The sequence below is a fragment of the Emydura macquarii genome, unplaced genomic scaffold (assembly GCF_026122565.2).
Source record: "Emydura macquarii macquarii isolate MOO-44397 ecotype Brisbane River unplaced genomic scaffold, CSIRO-AGI_Emac_v2 contig_1254, whole genome shotgun sequence".
In the NCBI taxonomy this organism is placed as follows: Eukaryota; Metazoa; Chordata; order Testudines; family Chelidae; genus Emydura; species Emydura macquarii.
The window spans coordinates 1176601-1196102 of record NW_027131391.1 but is presented as its reverse complement, the minus strand read 5'-3'; the positions used below and the strand labels follow the sequence as shown (position 1 = coordinate 1196102).

Here is a 19502-nt window from a genome sequence, read left to right as displayed (position 1 = left end):
CTATCAAGCAGCTGCTGAATTGCCAGCTCAGTTGATAACCTCAGAAACAAAACAGCCCTTGTGTATTGCTGGGCAATATTGACTTTAAGCCATGCAGCTTTTGAAGGGGACAAAATATAAGATTTTTAGTTCATGTAGGTTGGTTTTATTTCTAACATCATTTTGATATGCCACTTTAATGAGATTTTGCTTTTCCCATCTTGTCACTAGAGCTGATTATTTAGTGTGGTTATTTTTGTTGTATTTTTTAAGGAAACAACAAGTGGAGAAGTTGGATGTTTGCAACAGCTAACGAAGATTTCCCGAGACCCTAGAGCCTTCAGCAAAAGGAAATAAAGGGAGAACAAGATGATGTTCCTGAAAGGTGGCAGGAAATAATGAAAAGAGCTGTGACTGTCAACAGGAAACCCCAGATCCACTATAGATGACTATACCATGCAGTACACTTCCCATGCCCCATATCTGCTGGGCTTTCTGACCAGGAGAATAAAGTGTTCATTTATATGAGTTTCTCCTGTGGCCTATCTGTTGGAGCTCAGAGGACCACTAATGCGCTTCTGCATTATTCTGAACACGCTGAGAATCTGCCAGGCTTATCCTATCTGCTGAAGCTGGCAAATCCTGTACTCTGTCCTTCTATACCGTCTGTGGTAGACAGCTCAATTAGCTGAAGGGAGAAGGGGGTGAGCTGAGCCTCCTGACAACAGCTGGCAGCTGTGTCCTTCAGAACCCAGACAGTTTTGAGGTGTCTCAGTGGTTGTTCGCAGCACTGCAGATATGGACACTGAGCTTCTCAGGCACCTTCTTGCATTGGCCTGGTCAACCTCACCATGCTAGTACATGGGAATAAAGACTTCCTCTCGGATGTAGTTTACATCATCCTGGAACTGATCATTGCAGTGCTGGCCATCTTGGGGAACATCCTGGTCTGCTGGGCAGTCTATCTGAACAGCAACTTGCAAAACGTCACCAACTACTTTGTGGTGTCCCTGGCTGCAGCCGACATTGCAGTGGGCGTGCTGGCAATACCCTTTGCCATCACCATTAGCACTGGCTTCTGTGCCTTCTTCTATGGCTGCCTCTTCATCGCCTGCTTCGTCCTGGTTTTGACTCAGAGTTCCATCTTCAGTCTCTTGGCTATTGCCATTGACAGAATCATTGCAATCCGGATACCTCTCAGGTAAGCCCAGAGTGGGTGGGACCTGGGGGGGAACACAGGTGGAATGGGCATCTATAGCATATCCTAGGTGGTCTAATCGAGGAGGAAAAGAGAGTTAAAGGGAACGACACCACTTTCACTGTAATCTGAAAATATTTTGTAGACCTAAAAACTTGTCCTGGTTTTCCTGGATGTTGCATTTCTATTTCTGGCTCTTATTTGTCCCATATAGTATGGGCCCGTGGCATTACCTGGACCCTGCTTAGGCACTTATGTTCTGCACTGAGACAGATTCATGACTTAACTGTAATGATTTGTGTTCTGAGTTGGAGCAGAGAGTGCCAGAAAGATCACTGTGGGAAGCTGAGCACAAGTGTTATGGATGAAAGACAGGTCACTTGGTATCATCCCATTGTGGACAACAGGGGCTCTGCTTGGTTGATGGAGGTGCTGTTAGAGTGAGATTCTCTAAGGTGAGTATACGGATGGGAGAGGGAAGCGTTCTTGGGGTAAGGGTTGCTTTAATCCTACACAGGCTCAGAGGCAGTGTGGCTTTTTGTTACACATGAGCAAGAGAATCCAGAGTGGATCAGGTGCAGCATCTCTAACAGAGAAAGCTATTTGGCAAAGGCCAGGTCCTGTCCCAAGTCCATCCCTGAAGTGGGCACTCTGCACACTGCATCCTTTTGGGGAAGAAAAGGACTTAAAAAATAGAACTTGTATACTGAAACAGAACAGCTGCTGCTCCATGGACAAGTAGTAGGAGCTGCCACTCTACCTGCATTACAATCCTGCAGACACAAGCCGCCAGGATAGGGGCTTGACTGTCATCCAGTGCAGTTCAGACTCTGTATGTTCTGGGCTTATTACAAAGTAGGGAGCTATGTGGAGCAGGTAATGGACAATACCTCTGAATAATTTCTCAGGCATTTAAAGATACAGAGGAAGCTTGTAAATGAGTGACACCACCATTCTCCAGCTGGGGCAACCTGGACTAGAGCAGAGCAGGCGGTGACTCTACTGACATCTCTATTCCTGTGTATCATTCTCTCTCCTTTCCCCTTTTCTGTTGTTCCTCTCCATCTCTCACCTCTGCATCCCCCAGCAGACTATTCTGATACCCTCATTTTGAGGAGAGCGCCATATCTGCAAAGGGAAATTGTAAGTGATCTTGCTTCTCATTTGCCAACCAGACATACCTGTGGTGATGACTGTAGCCTGATCCTGCTCAGTGTACATGCGCTGCTCTCCTGTCCCCCTTTCCACTTCTCCCAGCCCAGAACATAAAAGCATGGTGGGGGGATGAAGGAGGAACCCAGTGGAAGAAACTTGGCAGTGGGGAGAGATTGTGAGAGCCCTGGAGCAGGCACATTCAGTATTGCAACTAATTGACTATTTGATGAATTGAAGCAATTTGCTGCCCATTTTGTAATTTGTTGACGTATACCCCAAAACAAATAACAAGATAAAGCCTAATTTCTAGGTACTGTGCCTTTCTAGCAATATGGAAACCCTCAAGGACCAGTTCATGGCTGATCCTTGTAGAGATGCATAAAGGATGGGGAAGGCATCAGAAGCTGCCTGCTTTCTCCCAATGCAGGGGCAAGTGCCAATTGTTGTCCCTTGGACCATTCTCTCCCAGTGCCCCCGTGGGGGTTTGCCAGATCAAAGGGAGCATGGATGAGGCAGTCATCTCCCAGCCTCCACCTGGCTAGACACACAGGGAGCATACTGGGCTATCCTTGCACACACCAAGGCTGACTTGTAATCCACCCTAGATCTCATCTCAGGTGCCTGTCATACCCTAGGACTCTCCCTCAACACTGGGAAGACTAAGGTGTTCCACCAGCCTGCTCCAGCACAAGTTGACCCCCCCCCCAAATTTCACTGGCGGTGAATCCCTGCAAAATGTTGAGTGTTTCCCTTACCTTGGTAGCCAGCTCTCCCAGGCAGCCAACCTTGATGTGGAGATCAAGCATAGGATCCATTGTCCCAGCACATCCTTTGGAAAATTGCTCTGTCGTGTCTTTATCAACAGAGATCTGCAGATGGAAACTAAGATCTTGGTCTACAATGCAACAGTCATCCCCATTCTTCTTTATGAGTGCAAGACATTGGTGACATATTGAAGCCATCAAGCATCTGAAGTGGTACCAACAGCGCTGCCTTAAGAAGATTCTCCGTATCAGATGGGAAGACCGTTGCACCAATGCCAGCGTTCTCTCTGCAGCTAACCTCACCAGTCTTGAGGCGAAAATTATGAAACATCAACTTCGCTGGGCTGGTCGTGTGTGGATGGTTGATACTCATCTTCTGAAGCAAGTCCTCTTTTCACAACTTATTCATGGTAAGAAGACCTGCAGGGGACAGAATAAACGCTACAAGAATACCCTGAAAGTATATCTTAAGAAGGGAGGCACTGACTCCACAAATTAGGAAGAACTGGCTGGCAATAGACTGCAATGGCATCACATCGTATATCAAACCTCAGCCTGTTTTGAAGAGAATTGTCTTGCTGAAGAGGCTGAGAAACTGCAGAGGAGGAAAGAAAGTATACAGCATCCCAGCCAGCAGTTGTGCTCTCTCCAAGCAATCACCTGTTGCATATGTGGAAAAATCTGTAGAGCATGAATTGGACTCCTCAGCCATCTTAAGTCTCATCAATGACTTTCCCCCAGCAGACATCATCCTCGCATTGAGGGGTAGCCAACGTCATAGAAATGCTGCAGCTGCACCACTTTAGTGCTTCATTGTAGACACTTGCTACAGCAACAGGAGGAGTTCTTCCATTGCTTAGGTAGCCCACCTCTCCCCAAGAGGATGTACCGAGGTCAACAGAACTGTCTACACGGGAGATCTGATTGGCTTAACTATGTGTCTCAGGGGTGTGGATTTTTGATATCCCTGACTGACATAGCTGGGTCGATCCAACTTTTTGGTGTAGATCTTGCCCAAAGGTGGGGAAGGACAGGCCTGCTGCCTGTTCTGCTTAGGAATAAATAAGGCTGCACAATTTAGCAACAGGCTTCTGATTTCTTAGAACGATCAGCCAAGTAGGCTGCAGAATGGATAATTTCATTTGAACCGCACTCTTCAAATTCTGTGTCCAAGGGAAATGCAACAGACAGAGATAAACCTCACTGAAAGAATCTGAATTATTCACTCATCTCTATTAATAGTGCATCAGATGAATTTGAGCATGTTTACTGAGGCACAGAATGGATATAATTAGGCTTTGAAGGATTACATTTTTATCAGTAAATGTTGACTTCACCATACACACACAAACTGAACAAATATTTCCATCTATAATAATAAAAATTTACTGATAGGCAAACTAAGAAAAATGTTTGAGAACTTACTAGAGTTTGATTTAAGGATATTTACTTGGTATATTTTGATATGTAATGTTGACAATTTGTGTTTAATGGGTTATAAAGCTTTAACTTTTTAAATTTCAACGCATTATTAAATAATTATTGTCTGACCCTGCCCCATTATTTTCTGAAACTGTTAAAATTTAAAGCAATACAAATTTTAAAATACATCAAAATAAACATTGATATTAAGTCAAAATCTAATTCTGCCACGCCTATATATAATAGGAAGATTGTATAATTTCATGTAACTGGTGGAAGATGAAAATATGAAGTATCTAATTCCCCCTACAGCAGAACTTAGTTAGTGGAAAATTAGAAGTTAGTGGAAAGTCTCAGAGACACCTGGACATTTGTGAAAATCAGGAGAATGCAAAATATGCAGCACAATGAGCAAGGATGATGGACAACAGCAGGCCAGGCTGCACTGTATTTATTTATTAAACCAGTCAGTATCCAGAATACAAATGTTACCATCTTCCCCAGAAAGGTGGGATTTCTTCCCCCAAATTACACTGGCCCAACGCACAGAATGGGCAAATGTTCAGTCTTGTATAAGTGACTGGTTTAAGGTTTAGCATTTTATGATCCACGAGGGCTAGAAACTGAAGGGGCATTCTATCATTGGAAAAAGGAGATTCCTAAGTTTTGGGAAAGGGATGCTCAACATTTGCTTCTATTCCTTGAAGCGCCTAAAAGTTAGGTCTTAAAATCCCATCCAGGTGTCTCTGAGACTTGGATATAATAGGCACCACAGAAACTTGATGGAATGATGATAATCAATGGGACATGGTAATATCAGAGCACAATATATATATAGGAATGACAGAATAGGTTGTGCAGATAGGAGAGTGGCACTATATGTGAAAGAAAGCAGAGTCAAATGTAGTTAAAAATAATAATGACCCAAATTGTACCATAGAATCTCTATGGATAGAAATTCCATGCTTATTATTCAAGAACATAGCAGTAGGGATATACTACCAATCAACCAGCCACCTGACCAGGATGGTGATGGTGACAGTGAAATGCTCAGGGAGATTAGAGAAGCTATAAAAATAAAAAACTCAATAATAATGGGTGATTTCAACTATTGACTGGGTACATGTCACCTAAGGACCAGATGCAGAAAGAAAATTTCTTGACACCATAAATGACTGTTACTTAGAGCAGCTAGTCCTGGAACCCACAAGAGGAGAGGCAAATCTTGATTGAGTCCAAAGTGGAGCACAGGATCTGGTCCAAGAGGTGAATATAGCTGAACCACTTAGTAATAGGGACCATAATATAATTAAATTTAACATCCTTTGGGAGAGGAAGGGAACACCAAAAAAGCCCACCGCAGTAGTATTTAATTTCAGAAAGAGGAATTACACAAAAATGAGAGAGCTAGTTAAACAGAAATTAAATGGTACAGTCCCAAAAGTGCATGGAAACTTTTTAAAAACACCATAATAGAGGCTCAAATTAAATGTATACCCTGAATTTAAAAACATAGTAAGAGGACCAAAAAAAGTGCCACGATGGCTAAACAACAACATAAAAGAAGCGGTCAGATGCCAAAAGGCATCCTAAAATGGAAAGTTAAATCCTATTGAGGAAAATAGAAAGAAGCATAAACTCTGATAAGTCAAGTGTAAAAGTAGAATTAGATAGGCCAAAAAAGAATTTGAAAAGCATCTATCCAAAGACTCAAAAAGTAACAGCAAAAAAATGTTAAGTATATCAGAAGCAGGAAGCCCGCTAAACCACCAGTGGGGTCACTGAACCATCGAGGTGCTAAAGGAGCACTCAAGAAAGATAAGGCCATTGCAGAGAAACTAAATGAATTCTTTGCATCAGTCTTCACTGCAGAGGATGTGATGGGGATTCCCACATAGGAGCCATTCTTTTTAGGTGACAAATCTCAGGAACTGTCCCAGATTGAGGTGTCAGTAGAGGAAGTTTTGGAACAAACTGGTAAATTAAACAGTAATAAGCCACCAGGACCAGATGGGATCCACCCAAGAGTTCTGAAGGAACTAAATATGAAATTGCAGAACTACTAACTGTGGTATGTAACCTATCAGCAAAATCAGCTTCTGTATCAGATGACTGGAAGATAACTAATGTAATATCATTTTTTTAAAAAGGCTCCAGAGGCGATCCTGCCAATTACAGGCCAGTAAGCCTAACTTCAGTACTAGGCAAATTGATTGAAACTGTAGTAAATAACAGAATTATCAGACATGTACATGAACACAATTTGTTGGGAGAAGAGTCAACATGGCTTTCTACTAGAATTCTTTGAGGGGGTCAACAAACGTGAACAAAGGTTATCCTCTAGATATAGTGCACTTAGACTTTCAGAAAGCCTTTGACAAGGTCCCTCACCAAAGGCTCTTAAGCAACGTAAGCAGTAACAGGGATAAGAGGGAAGATCCTCTCATATATAAGTACTGGTTAAAAGATGGGAAACAAAGGGTAGGAATAAACTGTCAGTTTTCACAGTGGGGAGAGGTAAATAGTGGTGTCCCCAGAGGTCTGTACTAGGACCAATACTGTCCATAAATTATCTGGAAAAAGGGATAAAACAGTGAGGTGACAAAATTTGCAGACAATACATTACTCAAGATAGTTAAGTGCAAAGCAGACTGCAAAGAGTTACAAAGGGATATCACAAAACTGAGTGATTGGGCAACAAAATGGCAGATGAAATTCAATGCTGATAAATGCAAAGTAATGCACACTGAAAAACATAATCTCAACTATACATTCAAAATGATGGGTTCTAAATTAGCTGTTACCACTCAAGAAAGAGCCTGGAGTCATGAATAGTTTTCTGAAAACATCCACTCAATGTGCAGTAGCAGACAATGATTTCTAACATTGTTACCATTTTTTAGGAAAGAGATAGACAAGACAGAAAATATCATAATGCCTCTATAAATCCATGATATGCCCACATCTTGAATACTGTGTGCAGATCTGGTCACCCCCATCTCAAAAAAGATATTTTGGAATTGGAAAAGGTACAGAAAAGGGCAATAAATATTATTAGTTGAATGGAACGGCTTCTGTCTAAGGAGAGATTAAAAAGATGGGGACTTTTCAGCTTGGAAAAGAGACGAATAAGGGAGATATGATAGAGGTCTATACAATCATGAATGGTGTTGAGAAAGTGAATAAGGAAATGTTATTTATTCTTTCACATAACACAAGAACTAGGAGTCACCCAATGAAATTAATAGGCAGCAGATTTAAAACAAACAAAAGGAAGTACTTCACACAAGACACAGTCAACCTGTGGACCTCTTTGCCAGGAGATGTTGTGAAGGCCAAAACTATAACTGAGTTCAAAAAAGAACTAGACAAGTTCCTGGAGGATTTCATCAATGGTTATTAACCAGGATGGGCAGAGATGCAACACTATGCTCTGAATGATCTTAGTCTCTTGTTTGCCAGAAGCTGGGGTGGACTACACAGGATGGATCATTTGATGATTGATTGCCTGTTCTGTTCATTCCCTCTGAAGTACCTGGCGTTGGCCACTGTTGGAAGACAGGATACTGGGCTAGATGGACCATTGGTCTTGACACAGTATGGCTGTTCTTATGTTCATCCTTATTAATAGGCTTGGCAGAACAAGATTTTTATGTTTTATAATTTTGACAGATAAGGATGTTTGTTTGTATGCATTTTAAAAACGTTTATTGATTTACATTTTCATAGTTGCAGGAAATTCTGGGAGGGTTAGAAAATTATTTAATGACAGTAGATGTTGAGATTCAAAAAGTAAAAGCTTTATAATTGTTAAAACTACAAACTGTCAACATCACATAAATACATATGAAGTAAATATCTGTAAATCAAACTCTAATAAGTTCTGAAGCAGCATTTTTCCAATTTTGCCTATCAATAAACTTCAGTGATTAGAGCTGGAAATATTTTTTCGAGGTGCATGTGTGTGGTGAAATCAACATTTACTAACATTTACCAATACAAATCAAATTCTTCCAAGCCTAATTATGTCTAGAGAAGCTATTTTATGCCACTTTTAGAGGTTTTGAAAATGTGTTGAGGCCTTCACAGTGGGAATCATGATGCTAAGGAAACCTGGCCTGTTAAGGTGGAAGGATATAAAAACAGTACCAGGCTTAAAGTTAAATATGTGAGTAGTCCCTTTAGGATAATTCACATGCTTAAAATTAATCACATATGTAAATGTAAATGCGGGTCTGGGGCAATAAGGCTTTAAGTCTTCAAAATGTTTCCGCAAAACTTCTTTTTTTAATGTGGTGGGTAACAGTTCCATGGTGACGTGATAGATTTGGCTTTTGAAGGGTCTTATGCTCCTGAGTCACTTAAGTGCTTTTGAAACTACCACCTCTGAATGTGACTCATTTGAGATGACCTGTCTGACTCAGCTGTGGCTTTGTCACTTGTGAGCAGTGTAGCAATCCAAAACTCCTTCTGATTAATAAAATGGTCCTTTTAAGAATAAAAGGCTTCTGTCGCATATAACTGTGAAGACATTCTCTGCATTGTGAACCAATGCAGTGTTCTTTGCTTGAAGGCTGGTCTTGAACCATCTTTTGTACCACTATAACTATATTCTTTTGAATATAGGTTTGAAGACTAATAAAGTTGTGTTACAGCCCCCTAGTTTGGCACAGTTACAGGGTGTAAGCTATACCATTACATTATGGCAATAAGCTACATCAATATCAGCCCCTTTATGGCAGTATAACTGCATCCATACTAGGGAGCCGTTCCAATTTAACTATTTTGGTAAAAAATTGCACCCATAAGCAACAACACTGAATCGGCACAAAAACCTCTGTGTAGCCATGATGTACAAAAGGGCCTGCGGATTCCCCCTTCTGTTTGTCTTTTACAGTTGCAATGTGCATCTTGTCAACCCTGTTTCCCCTGGAACAATCTAGGCATGAACAGACACCATAATAGATTTCTGACGTTAGACACGATGAGAAAGCAAAACCTGGTTAATGGAAAGGGGAAGTGATATTCAAACTGTTCAAAGCCTCATTTTTAACACCTTGGTAACTCAAATATTTGGAGGAAAAAATCTTATGTTAGAGATTCAACACTCCTGATCTATCCAAGAGGTAGTGGGGGAAGAAACACACGCTTAGGATATATTTTTTTTAAAAAGTGTATGTCCAACCAATCAGTGATGAATTATACTTAAAAATATCTCACAATTTCTAAATTATATTTTCCAAAAAAATTGTATGGGAAATGGTGCAAAATTTGACAAACTTTCCAAAAGTTTTTCTAAATGATTAGCTGATGATGATACAAGGAATTATGAACTAGGCAATAAAGTCTGTCAGGCACTAATACAAGTACCACACTCCAGAAGTGACATTAGGGCATGTCTGCACTAGGGAGAAGCATTAGCTGTTGAATGATCCAGGGATAAGTCATTCATGTCTCTAATACGCCAGGTGCGCCGAGAACCTCTGCTCATTGGTACAACAAAACCTGGGTGTTATAAATAAAACTGGTTGGTATTCTTAGCCCCAGGGTAAAGTTGTTGGCCAAGAACAATTGGCATTTCCCAAGTTCTTTGCTTCCAGCAAAGGCTCAGAGGGAACAATGCCCAAGAATGTGAACTTTGGGGGGAAGAGGGGAGGGTGTCATGTGATCTTTGTGTGAGGGGTGGGGGGGGTGGGAGGAGGTATGAAATGGCAGGTAGGTGAGGTGCAAAGGATAGAAGAAGACTGCTTTTCTTCCTGCAGCCAAACAGAAAAGATCTCAAATTCCCATTTGTCAAGCACGTTATCCCTATTCTCAAAGGAAACAACCTTTTATTTGTGGGACAAGGTGGGTGAGGTAATATCTTTTCTTGGACTGTTTGTAGGATCAGTCCCTTCAGGCAGGGATCTGACTTTTTACACGCTTAGAGCCTATGTCCTCTTGAACACTATCTTAATGATTTTATTTCTATCTATTTAAGAATCCATATTTGGTTCCCATCTTTAAGGCACCTGGGTGTGCTACAGCATTAAATCCACACTGTGTGTAGTCTTTCAATTTCTACAGACCTGTGTTCACTTTCTTACTAGGTTGCAGGTGCAATGAGAGTTGTCACTTTGCCCTGTCCCTTTCAGAATTGTGTAAAATTTGTTTGTAGATGATGATACATTTTCATCTCTCTCTGTCTCAATGTACCCATCAAAAAAAGGATAATGTTACTTCCCAGGGTGTTGTAAGGCATAACTCAAATCTCTTGGAGAATCCTGAATGAGAGGCGCTATAGAAGGACTCAGTTCTATGCTGAGTAATTCTATTGCTAGTCCAACGCTCTAGGGCAGTGCAGCAAGGAGACTGCTTGGGTTAAAAGCTGTTTCACAAGTCTTTAAAGCCTGTCGCATGGAAATCCCCAGAGGCTAAGAGCATGGGGAGGACGGAGGTTGCTGGGAGCTGCAATAAATGTATTTTTAGTGTCAGGAAAGGGACCTCTCCAGTCGTGGGATAACAGCTGTACAATTTCAAAATTCCTCCTGATAAAGATGCGGCCAATTCTAAGGGCTTTTTTAAGCTTCAAGTGCCTCCGCCAATCTCTTGCTCCCTCTTTATGATTTTAAATCTACATTTTGAAGCACAGGTATAACTTCACTCATGTCAGTCAGATCTGAATTTAGGAGTAACTCCACTTCTTTCCACCTGGACAGGCTGTATCCTTGACTCTTTCTGGGGATTCACACAACTGCCACCAGTTTCTAGAGAAACCTTCTCCATCTTCCAGATCTGCACTGATTCCCTTCCCCAGCTCCTAGAGAGAAGAGTTGGGGCACACTTCTGGTTTTCCCCCTGTCTCCCACTATTTATGCTTTTGAAATGCAATTAAAGAATGAATGAATGATCAGCCTGCACTCTGAATTCTTGCCTGGCTGCCTTTTCCAGTGACTGAGAACACATGCCAGCTCCCAATTCTGTTCTGTGGCTCAGATCAGCAGCATCCCTCCTCCCCTTCCCTGAAGGGTTTTAATTCGCCTTTGGAGAGGAGTGTATGTGGGAAGAACAAACCCATTGAGAAAGAGAGAGAGATTTTGGTTTTTTTAAAGTTTGTTTGTTAAAACGATCCAACATGGGGAAAGGAGGAGTGTAAACACTGGAGAACATGGGAGCAGCCGTGGTCAGATCACGCACGCACAGGGTCAAGTACAGTGTGGGACCCAGCACCAGACAATGTGGGAACTCTGCCATTCCCTTTCTGTGTGAAGTGCTTCCAGGGGAAAGGAAATTGTACTCAGATGCAACACCATTACCATGACTTACATTTTCAGAGCATAAAACTGGTGCATTCAACTGAGGACTTACAGCAACATGAATAGCCTAGGGATTGGCTAATATTTGAAAAAAAAAGGAAGGTCTTTTGGTGGTGTGTCAGGTTCTGACCATGCTTCTGTATTCTCTCTCAAAATAGCGGAGTAGATATATTGCTGGAAGCACTGGCTTAGGGGGTATAGTGACACTTTGACCACAGAGCTCTGCTAAACCACAAGTCTCAATCCTGACTTGCAGTATGTCCTATTGATCAGAGTCCTTGATTTTTCTTCAGCTGAAGCTGCCAGTCATGCTGAATTGGTTATTTTGTGAAAGGCACAACTGTCAGCGTTGCTCAGCTGGTGAGGCTTGTTTATGGATCCTGTCTGTGTCGATTAGCGTGAGGTTAGCAATACTGACTTCCTAGACTGCCATCAAAGTTCTACCTTGTTACTCCAGCAGAGCTGTGCTGCCTGAGCTCTGAACACTGAATTAATAATGCCCTTTCTCTAAGACCTCTATGATGTTGGGCCAGTAGCACAGTACCCTAGAGCTCTGAGATACTGCTCAGCTGTACTGTACTCCTGGGATCCTACCTGCACTCAGATATGGAGGAAGCAATACTATACTTCAGGTCTGCTGCCTTTGCAAAACAGAGTAGCTATTTCTGTCTGGCAATAAACAGAGATAACATTAGAGCAATGGCTCTGGGTGTCTCATTTCTCAGGGGGCGGAAAGGCAGAGTAGGACTGTTGCCTCATCTATGCTTTGACAAGCATGTTAATAAACATGAGTGAGTATTTGTAAGGCAGAGAAAGGAAATGCAAATAGACTTTATTTGTTTAGAGCTGACCTGTACTGCTGGCACCTACCCTTCACCTCCCAGAAGTGAATGGGACAGATTAGGAGGGCTTCTTGTTCAGTTCCAACATATCTCTGGGAGGAAAATGGGCTCAGCACTGCAGTTCAGTGATGCCTCTGATAAGCACACTGCAGCAAGCGGAACTGTTCCACGAAACATTTTACTTCCCACAGACATTCCATGGAGAGAAGCCATTGGGAAGATAGTTGGGCATCAGGTGCTTGTACCAGTTACACTGTTGTAATCCTTCTCTCCTCTGCTTTCTAGGTACAATAGTTTGGTGACCAGCTCACGAGCTAAAGGTATTATTGCCATCTGCTGGATCTTATCCTTCATCATCGGTCTGACGCCTATGCTGGGCTGGAACAAATGCTCCCAGAAGGAAGGTCAGGACACCAATAACTCCTCATCCAGCAATTGCAGTGAAAGCATGGTGGCTTGTCTCTTCGAGACTGTGGTCACCATGGAGTACATGGTCTACTACAACTTCTTTGCCTGTGTGTTGTTGCCTCTCCTCCTTATGTTTGGCATCTACTTAAAAATCTTCATGGCAGCCAGGCGGCAGCTCAAGCAGATGGAGAACAAGATGGTACATGGAGAACGCTCACGCTCCACTTTGCAGAAGGAAGTCCATGCGGCCAAGTCTTTGGCCATCATCGTTGGGTTGTTTGCTGTTTGTTGGCTTCCACTCCACATAATAAACTGCTTCACCCTCTTTTGCCCAGGTTGTCTCCGTCCTCCCCTCTGGCTGATGTACCTGGCCATTATCCTGTCTCATGCCAACTCCGTGGTGAACCCATTGATTTATGCCTACCGGATCAGGGAATTCCGACTCACCTTCCGTAAAATTATCAGGCAGCATATCGTAGGCAAGAAGCAGTTCAAGACTAGTACTACCAGTACTAGGACTTCCACTCATGGTGGGGATGGAGAGAATGCTAGCATTAGGATCAGTGAGTGTGCTATGAACATATATACCAATGGGGAGTTGGGTGCTATCCACAGAGATACTGATATACGGGACTTGAGTAAATGCAAGGCAGGTTTGGAATGGCACCACAATGGGAATTCACTAGACATGGAGATAAATGGGCATCTCCCACATTCCTGCAAAAATGGGGACCTTTCAGGTGCATCCAGGAATATGGAGCTTCTTAGTGAGGAGCTAATTGGCATTCATGTCTCTTACTCTGAACTGGAGAATTCAACCTTGGAAGCAGCTGACATCTCCTGATGACTCATACAATGTCTTCCCACTGGAATTAAATCAGTTTGGTTTTTTTTCCTTTTTTCTATTGGCTGCCTCTGCTGTTGCAGAAAGAGAGGATGGGGGCGGGGGAAAGAGGAGTGAGGCCAGGTCACTATCTGGGAGGAGGTCCCTACCCAGGACTGATGGGAAGATCCTAAAAACTAGACTGGAGAAAGATCAAGAGGCACCATTTTGGACAAAGGAAGAGGAGGGACACTACATCTGTCAAAGACCCAACTCAGAGGCATGGAGAGAAGAGAGCAAAGGTCAAATCTGACATCTGAATTTTGGCATTGGGAAACTATGTTCAAGCAGGGTGTGTTGTGACATTATGCTGTACTGTGTGTCTGTGGTTGTTCATCCATTTAGTGTCTTTACCAACAGAAATAAAGGTTTGGCTGAAACATTTACTTCTTCATGAGGAGGAAGAGGGGGCAGGGCTTTTAATACAGTGGCCTCTGTAACAAAAGTAGAGGCAGTGCCTACTGGTCAGGAAAGATGCCTATACTGCCTGGAGAGTGAAGGGATTCACATGGTGGGAACTTTCAACACCTGAAACTGTGATTCTGTTTTAAAATCAGTTTTTAAAGCTTAATAGTGCAACTGGTTTCCTTATTTTTCTCTTGCTACTAGATCAACTATAAATTACAATACAGTGAGCTGGAATAGCCACACAAGGTTTTACCTCCCTGGTATTCCATGGAGATGGGCCGCTGGGAAGTTACTTGTGTGTAAGATTATTATGTTGTCAGTTATGAATGTATACAAGAAATAGTGGCTCTGTTCAACCCCCAAGCCTACAAAGTCCCAGATATATCCTGGCACACTGAAGTAAACTGGTAACTATATTTCAGACCCCTCCATTTCACTGAAAGAACAAAGAATATATATGATGATTTAAGATAGTTTTATTAGTCAAAGGAACACTAGCAGGTCTGTGTGCTGTGGGTAATGGCAGAGCAGGGTCAGGTGTGTGTGGGAAGGGCTGATCTGGCAGTGATGGTAGATTTTGTGCTTTGTTGGCAGGTGTGTTGGGAGCAATGGGAGATGACCACAAGCTGGTACTAGGTCCATGTTTGCAATGTCTTTGTATCTGATTCTTTCCTCTGTCTTTGTATCACTCCACCTGTGTACACAGAATGCCCATTCACTTCACAATTTAGTTATATTTTATCTAGATTTCCTCTTTTTGATGAACTTTCATTTCTAATGTTTCCTGAAAGTAAAAATAATTTTTAAAACTGAATTTTGCTTTCAAGTCTGGAATTCAAATGAGCTGAAGTTCATTAAAACTATTTTTTCTATATTTGTTCCAAACAGCTCATGGAATCTGGTTAACCATGAAGCCCTGTGTTTCTGTAGTATGTGGGTGTGCATTACGAATGAGTGTGCATTCATCTGTGTGCACCAATGGAAGTGGGGCATGTGAGTGGAGTTTGAGAGAGGAAGAAGCTTGTTGTGTTTCAGAGAACTGGAAATCAAACACCAGTGCAGCCCTCCCTGATCTGTGAAGACACAGCATTAACCTTGCTTGCTTGTCTAATAGATCATGATCTAATCTGTCTCTAATGCAAGGTACATAACTGTAGTGTGTTACAAAGGGTTTTTACATATGTTTGGGATGGCCCCATTACTTTTAATGGTGAAGCCAATCATCCTAAAGGGATCCAAGAAAATATTTATCCCATCCCCACCAGCTTGTATTCTACATATACCATGTATATTACTAAAAAAATCTATTCCAAAGATTACCTAAAATAGCTTTTCTAGACCAGTGTGACAGTAATTAAGTCTGATATTATAGGAACTTCTGAGGCTAGAAGCAGGTGCTGTTTGACCCATTGGAAATCTAGGAATCGGAAGCATTTAGAAATCACACCTCAATCCTGTCCCTGGTCCAGGTCTGAGTGTTGGCCATCCCAGACCTCAGATCAGGGTCATTTTTTTTTGTAGAGGAGATTCTGAAATTTGGGGGAGAGAGAAGGAAATCCAGTGCTTATTCATTCCTTACTGTAAACATTATTTTTAAATGAAAAGACAACATATTTAAAGGGGAATTTCCTTTTCTTTGTACTCCCTGGGTGAAAGTGGGGTTGGTGTATAACTGTGGACAGTATTTAGCAGTGAAACTCCTAGGCTAGTACAGTGCTTTCAACAAGTACATCTCTCAGACAGATAAAAAGTTACTGTCACCACCAAAGGTCTCAGCAAAAAGACAAGGCAAGTATTAAAACAATAGACATTATTGTCCAGCTGAATCAGTTCTTTTTTGACATGAGTCTTCCACGTAGTCTTCTAACGTCAGAGGAATGGATTATCACACTAGTATTAGGTCATCTCCCTGCTCCCTTACGTCACTGTTAGTCCCACGATAACCTGTATTTGGGATTTTATTACTCTTGATCTTTCCTGGTGAAATATATCTCTCTACACTATTTGCGGAATTGTGTATCTCCAACCTTCTTCTGTAAGCTTCCAGCAGTGGCAGTGGAGGACTACATTAAGGGAAATGGGGGTCTAATCTTTCCAGAACTCAAGTTTGGAGCTGAAATGCTGCTAAGAATAACACAAGATTACATCTTGCCTTCATGTCACAACAGTTAGGTCCATACCGAAACAGAGCAGGGACGGAAGTATGGGAAAATACCAGCTTTGCTCATGTGCTGGAACACACACAAGTGCAGAAAGTGTATGTTGTCATGTTCTGGTTGCTGTCACACAGGACCTGATGCTATATTACACCAAACTTTGCAAGAGCCCACACAGGTTGGCTGCCTTCCACTACTTCCTGAGCTTCCTCACACCTAAACATGCAGCTTGGTTACTACAAGAACAGAGTTGATCTATGTGGGTTTGACAAACGGGGGGTCCCAGTGGAAAACTCTCCGGCCTAATGGGGTTGTCATACAAGCTCACTTGTTGTCCAGAGGTCTCAGAAGTGGCTCCAGCATTGCTGTTCAAGGCATTCAACCGTGTCAAATGTTCTTTCATTCTTAATATTCAGATCTGAAAGGAAATGTGGCCTCTTAAGCCCCCAAAAGCTGAAGGGAAGCTGAAGCTGGAATTCATTCATGGGTTGTGGGCAGGATTAGGGGAGCCTGCACTAGATCAGCATCCCCTCTCCAGGTAGAGGACAGCTGAGCTTGTAAGCATTTGGGGATTATGCAAGCTCTTTGGTTCCAGATTTGTACAGCACCTAGCACAGTGGGTTCCTGGTCCATGACTACGGCTTGCACATGTCATGATCATCATCATCCAAAAGAGATATAAACCATCACTACGGGGTTACAGGGAGCCCATCAAATCACACCCTTCTGGCTTTTGGCTGATACATGTTTGAGATAGACCATCAAGATATGTTACTGGGGGAAATGTCAGCTAAGCAGATGAGGGCTGCCATCCCCACAAGCATTGATTAGACACAAGTATCCTTATGCTCACTGGACAATGTTCAGCTGGGAATCAATAGCTTTAGGAGCCAGCGTTACTAGCACATAGGGACGCTGACAGCAAACTCCACAGACGCAGTATTTGACTCTGTCAAGGTGTTGCCAATACCAAATGTTGAAAAATCATGAGTCAGACCCCCAAATACCATGAGATTTTAAAAAGCAGGGCATTTCGGGTTCTTGTTATTTGCCTTCCTCTTTTTGAGCCTTTTTTTGGATTCACGTTTTCAGGTTTTTCTCCATGTTTGTGAAATGGAAGTGCCGATTTGAATGTGAGAACATGACTCTAGGCAAAATCATCACACGTTGTAAGGCTCATTATCCGATTGTGATTGGCAACACTCACAACCATAAGTCACTCTGAGTGCTGTTCAGAACAAGAGTCTGAAGAGAGCCAGAGGAGAGGAATTCTGTGCAAAGTATGTTCTTTTCTCCTACCTCTTTTATCTGTCCTTTTCAACCATCTATCCATTTTTTGAGGAAAATACCACTCCTCTCTCAAATACAAAGGTCAGTAGTCTACACAAAGGTCAAAGGTGATGTACTTCTCCTCCTCCCATATCCTCTTCACTTCCTTTGCAGTGGAGAATCGATAGCTGATGAAACAGAGCAGTTCTGAAGAAGAGAAGGAGCCTAGATGAAGGGGAAGGCATTCAGGGAAAGAGCAGGAGAAGAGTAATTCTTAGGGAAACCAAGATGCCAGGAATTGGTCCAATGGGGAAGAGGTAGGGGTTAGAAGGGAGTCTGTTCCAGTTCAGTGAAATTATCCTTCTAAAAATGGTCCTATCCCCTCACAGAGAGCTATCTAATGTCTGATTCTGTGTGAGGGAATTCCATGAATTTTATCATTCCCAGGAGACTAGCAAATTCCAGGGTTTATTTTCCTTGCATGGTTTTAGACAGGGTTCTGGTTGGTTGCCAGGATTAACTTTATCAAGAGCCAATCTACGGCCTTTTGCTCAATAGTACACTGTCTGATTGTGCGTGCGCAACACATCACAACTTTATTTTGTATAGCATGATTCAGACTGATTGTTTCAAAGTGCTTTGCAGGTGTGAATAATATGGTTGCAGAGTTAAATATCAGAAAGCTATGTATTGACAAGACTAAGATGTTAGAATGACAGATGACATTTGAAAATTGGAAAGCAACAGGAAGGGCTATTTCAGACAATGAGTGTTTGCCAATGAATATAATTTATGCCAATCAGTGAGTGAATGCTTGTGTTAGGGACAAGTTTGGACAAGGGGCTCGGGTGGAGGGCAGAAGTGTGCTTCAGGATTCTGGGGCACTCAGGGGGCAGGAACATGCTGGAGGATTGGGGGTGGGGGAGGGAGGGCTGCACAGAGGCTTCCAGGGGGGCACACACTGGGTGGCATGGCTCTTGGATTATCCATGCTTCCCATATTTATGCTGGATTTCCCTAAACCGGTGTAGCTGATCATTCCCACCTGGTTATTATGTAGCTAAAGCAGAATGAATTTTGGTGGGGGGGGTCTCCTCCTTCACAATGCTGCTCATCGTCTTAGGATGTCCAGATGTAGCAAAGGTCTTTCTTCTTGATCAGCATCTGATGAGCCCTTATTTAAAAATAAATAACCTAACAATATTCTACAGGAATGGCTAACCACACAGTAGCAATGCTACTGAGTGGGGTGTGGTGCCAAAGCTGTAGAATACGATAGTGTTCTTTGATGAGGAAGCTGCCTAAAGATCAGTCCTCTCCATGGTTATCATTGACATGGCATCAACCCTGGCACCTCTCTCCAGTGCTGAGTGAAGAGGTCAAAGGTCTGATTTTTATCTTCCTTTCACTAGCGTGAATCAGGAGTCACCAAAATGATGTTTCATCAGTAGGAAATTGATGTGAGAAAAGAATCCGGGCCCAAAGTGTCTAGAATGTGAGAATCAGGCCTGAGTCTGTTCCTTGTAGCTCCCAGCCTTAGTTTCGAAGCTAGGTTAGTTCAAGTCACAATGTACCAAAATGAAGACTGGATCTTATTTCTCTTAGGGCTGGATCCTGTGTATCGCAGAACCCTGCTGCGTTCGCTCTGCCTCCGTCCCACTCAAAAGAGATTTTTTTTCCCCTTTCTTCTGCTCTTCAGAGCCATTGTCCCCATTTTGTATCAC

General features: G+C 42.5%; 1 protein-coding gene across 2 annotated transcripts in view; it reads left to right on the top strand.

Annotated features, from left to right (window-relative positions):
- ADORA2A (adenosine A2a receptor) overlaps positions 1-18673 on the top strand; it is a 36270-nt gene extending 17597 nt beyond the window's left edge. For both annotated transcript variants that reach the window (XM_067550008.1, XM_067550007.1), the window contains exons 2-3: positions 253-1180; positions 12941-18673. In XM_067550008.1, the coding sequence (XP_067406109.1) occupies positions 831-1180; positions 12941-13907 (1317 nt within the window). In that variant the 5' untranslated portion in view covers positions 253-830 and the 3' untranslated portion in view covers positions 13908-18673. The remainder of the gene's footprint in view (positions 1-252; positions 1181-12940) is intronic.
- Positions 18674-19502: the final 829 nt, after the last annotated feature.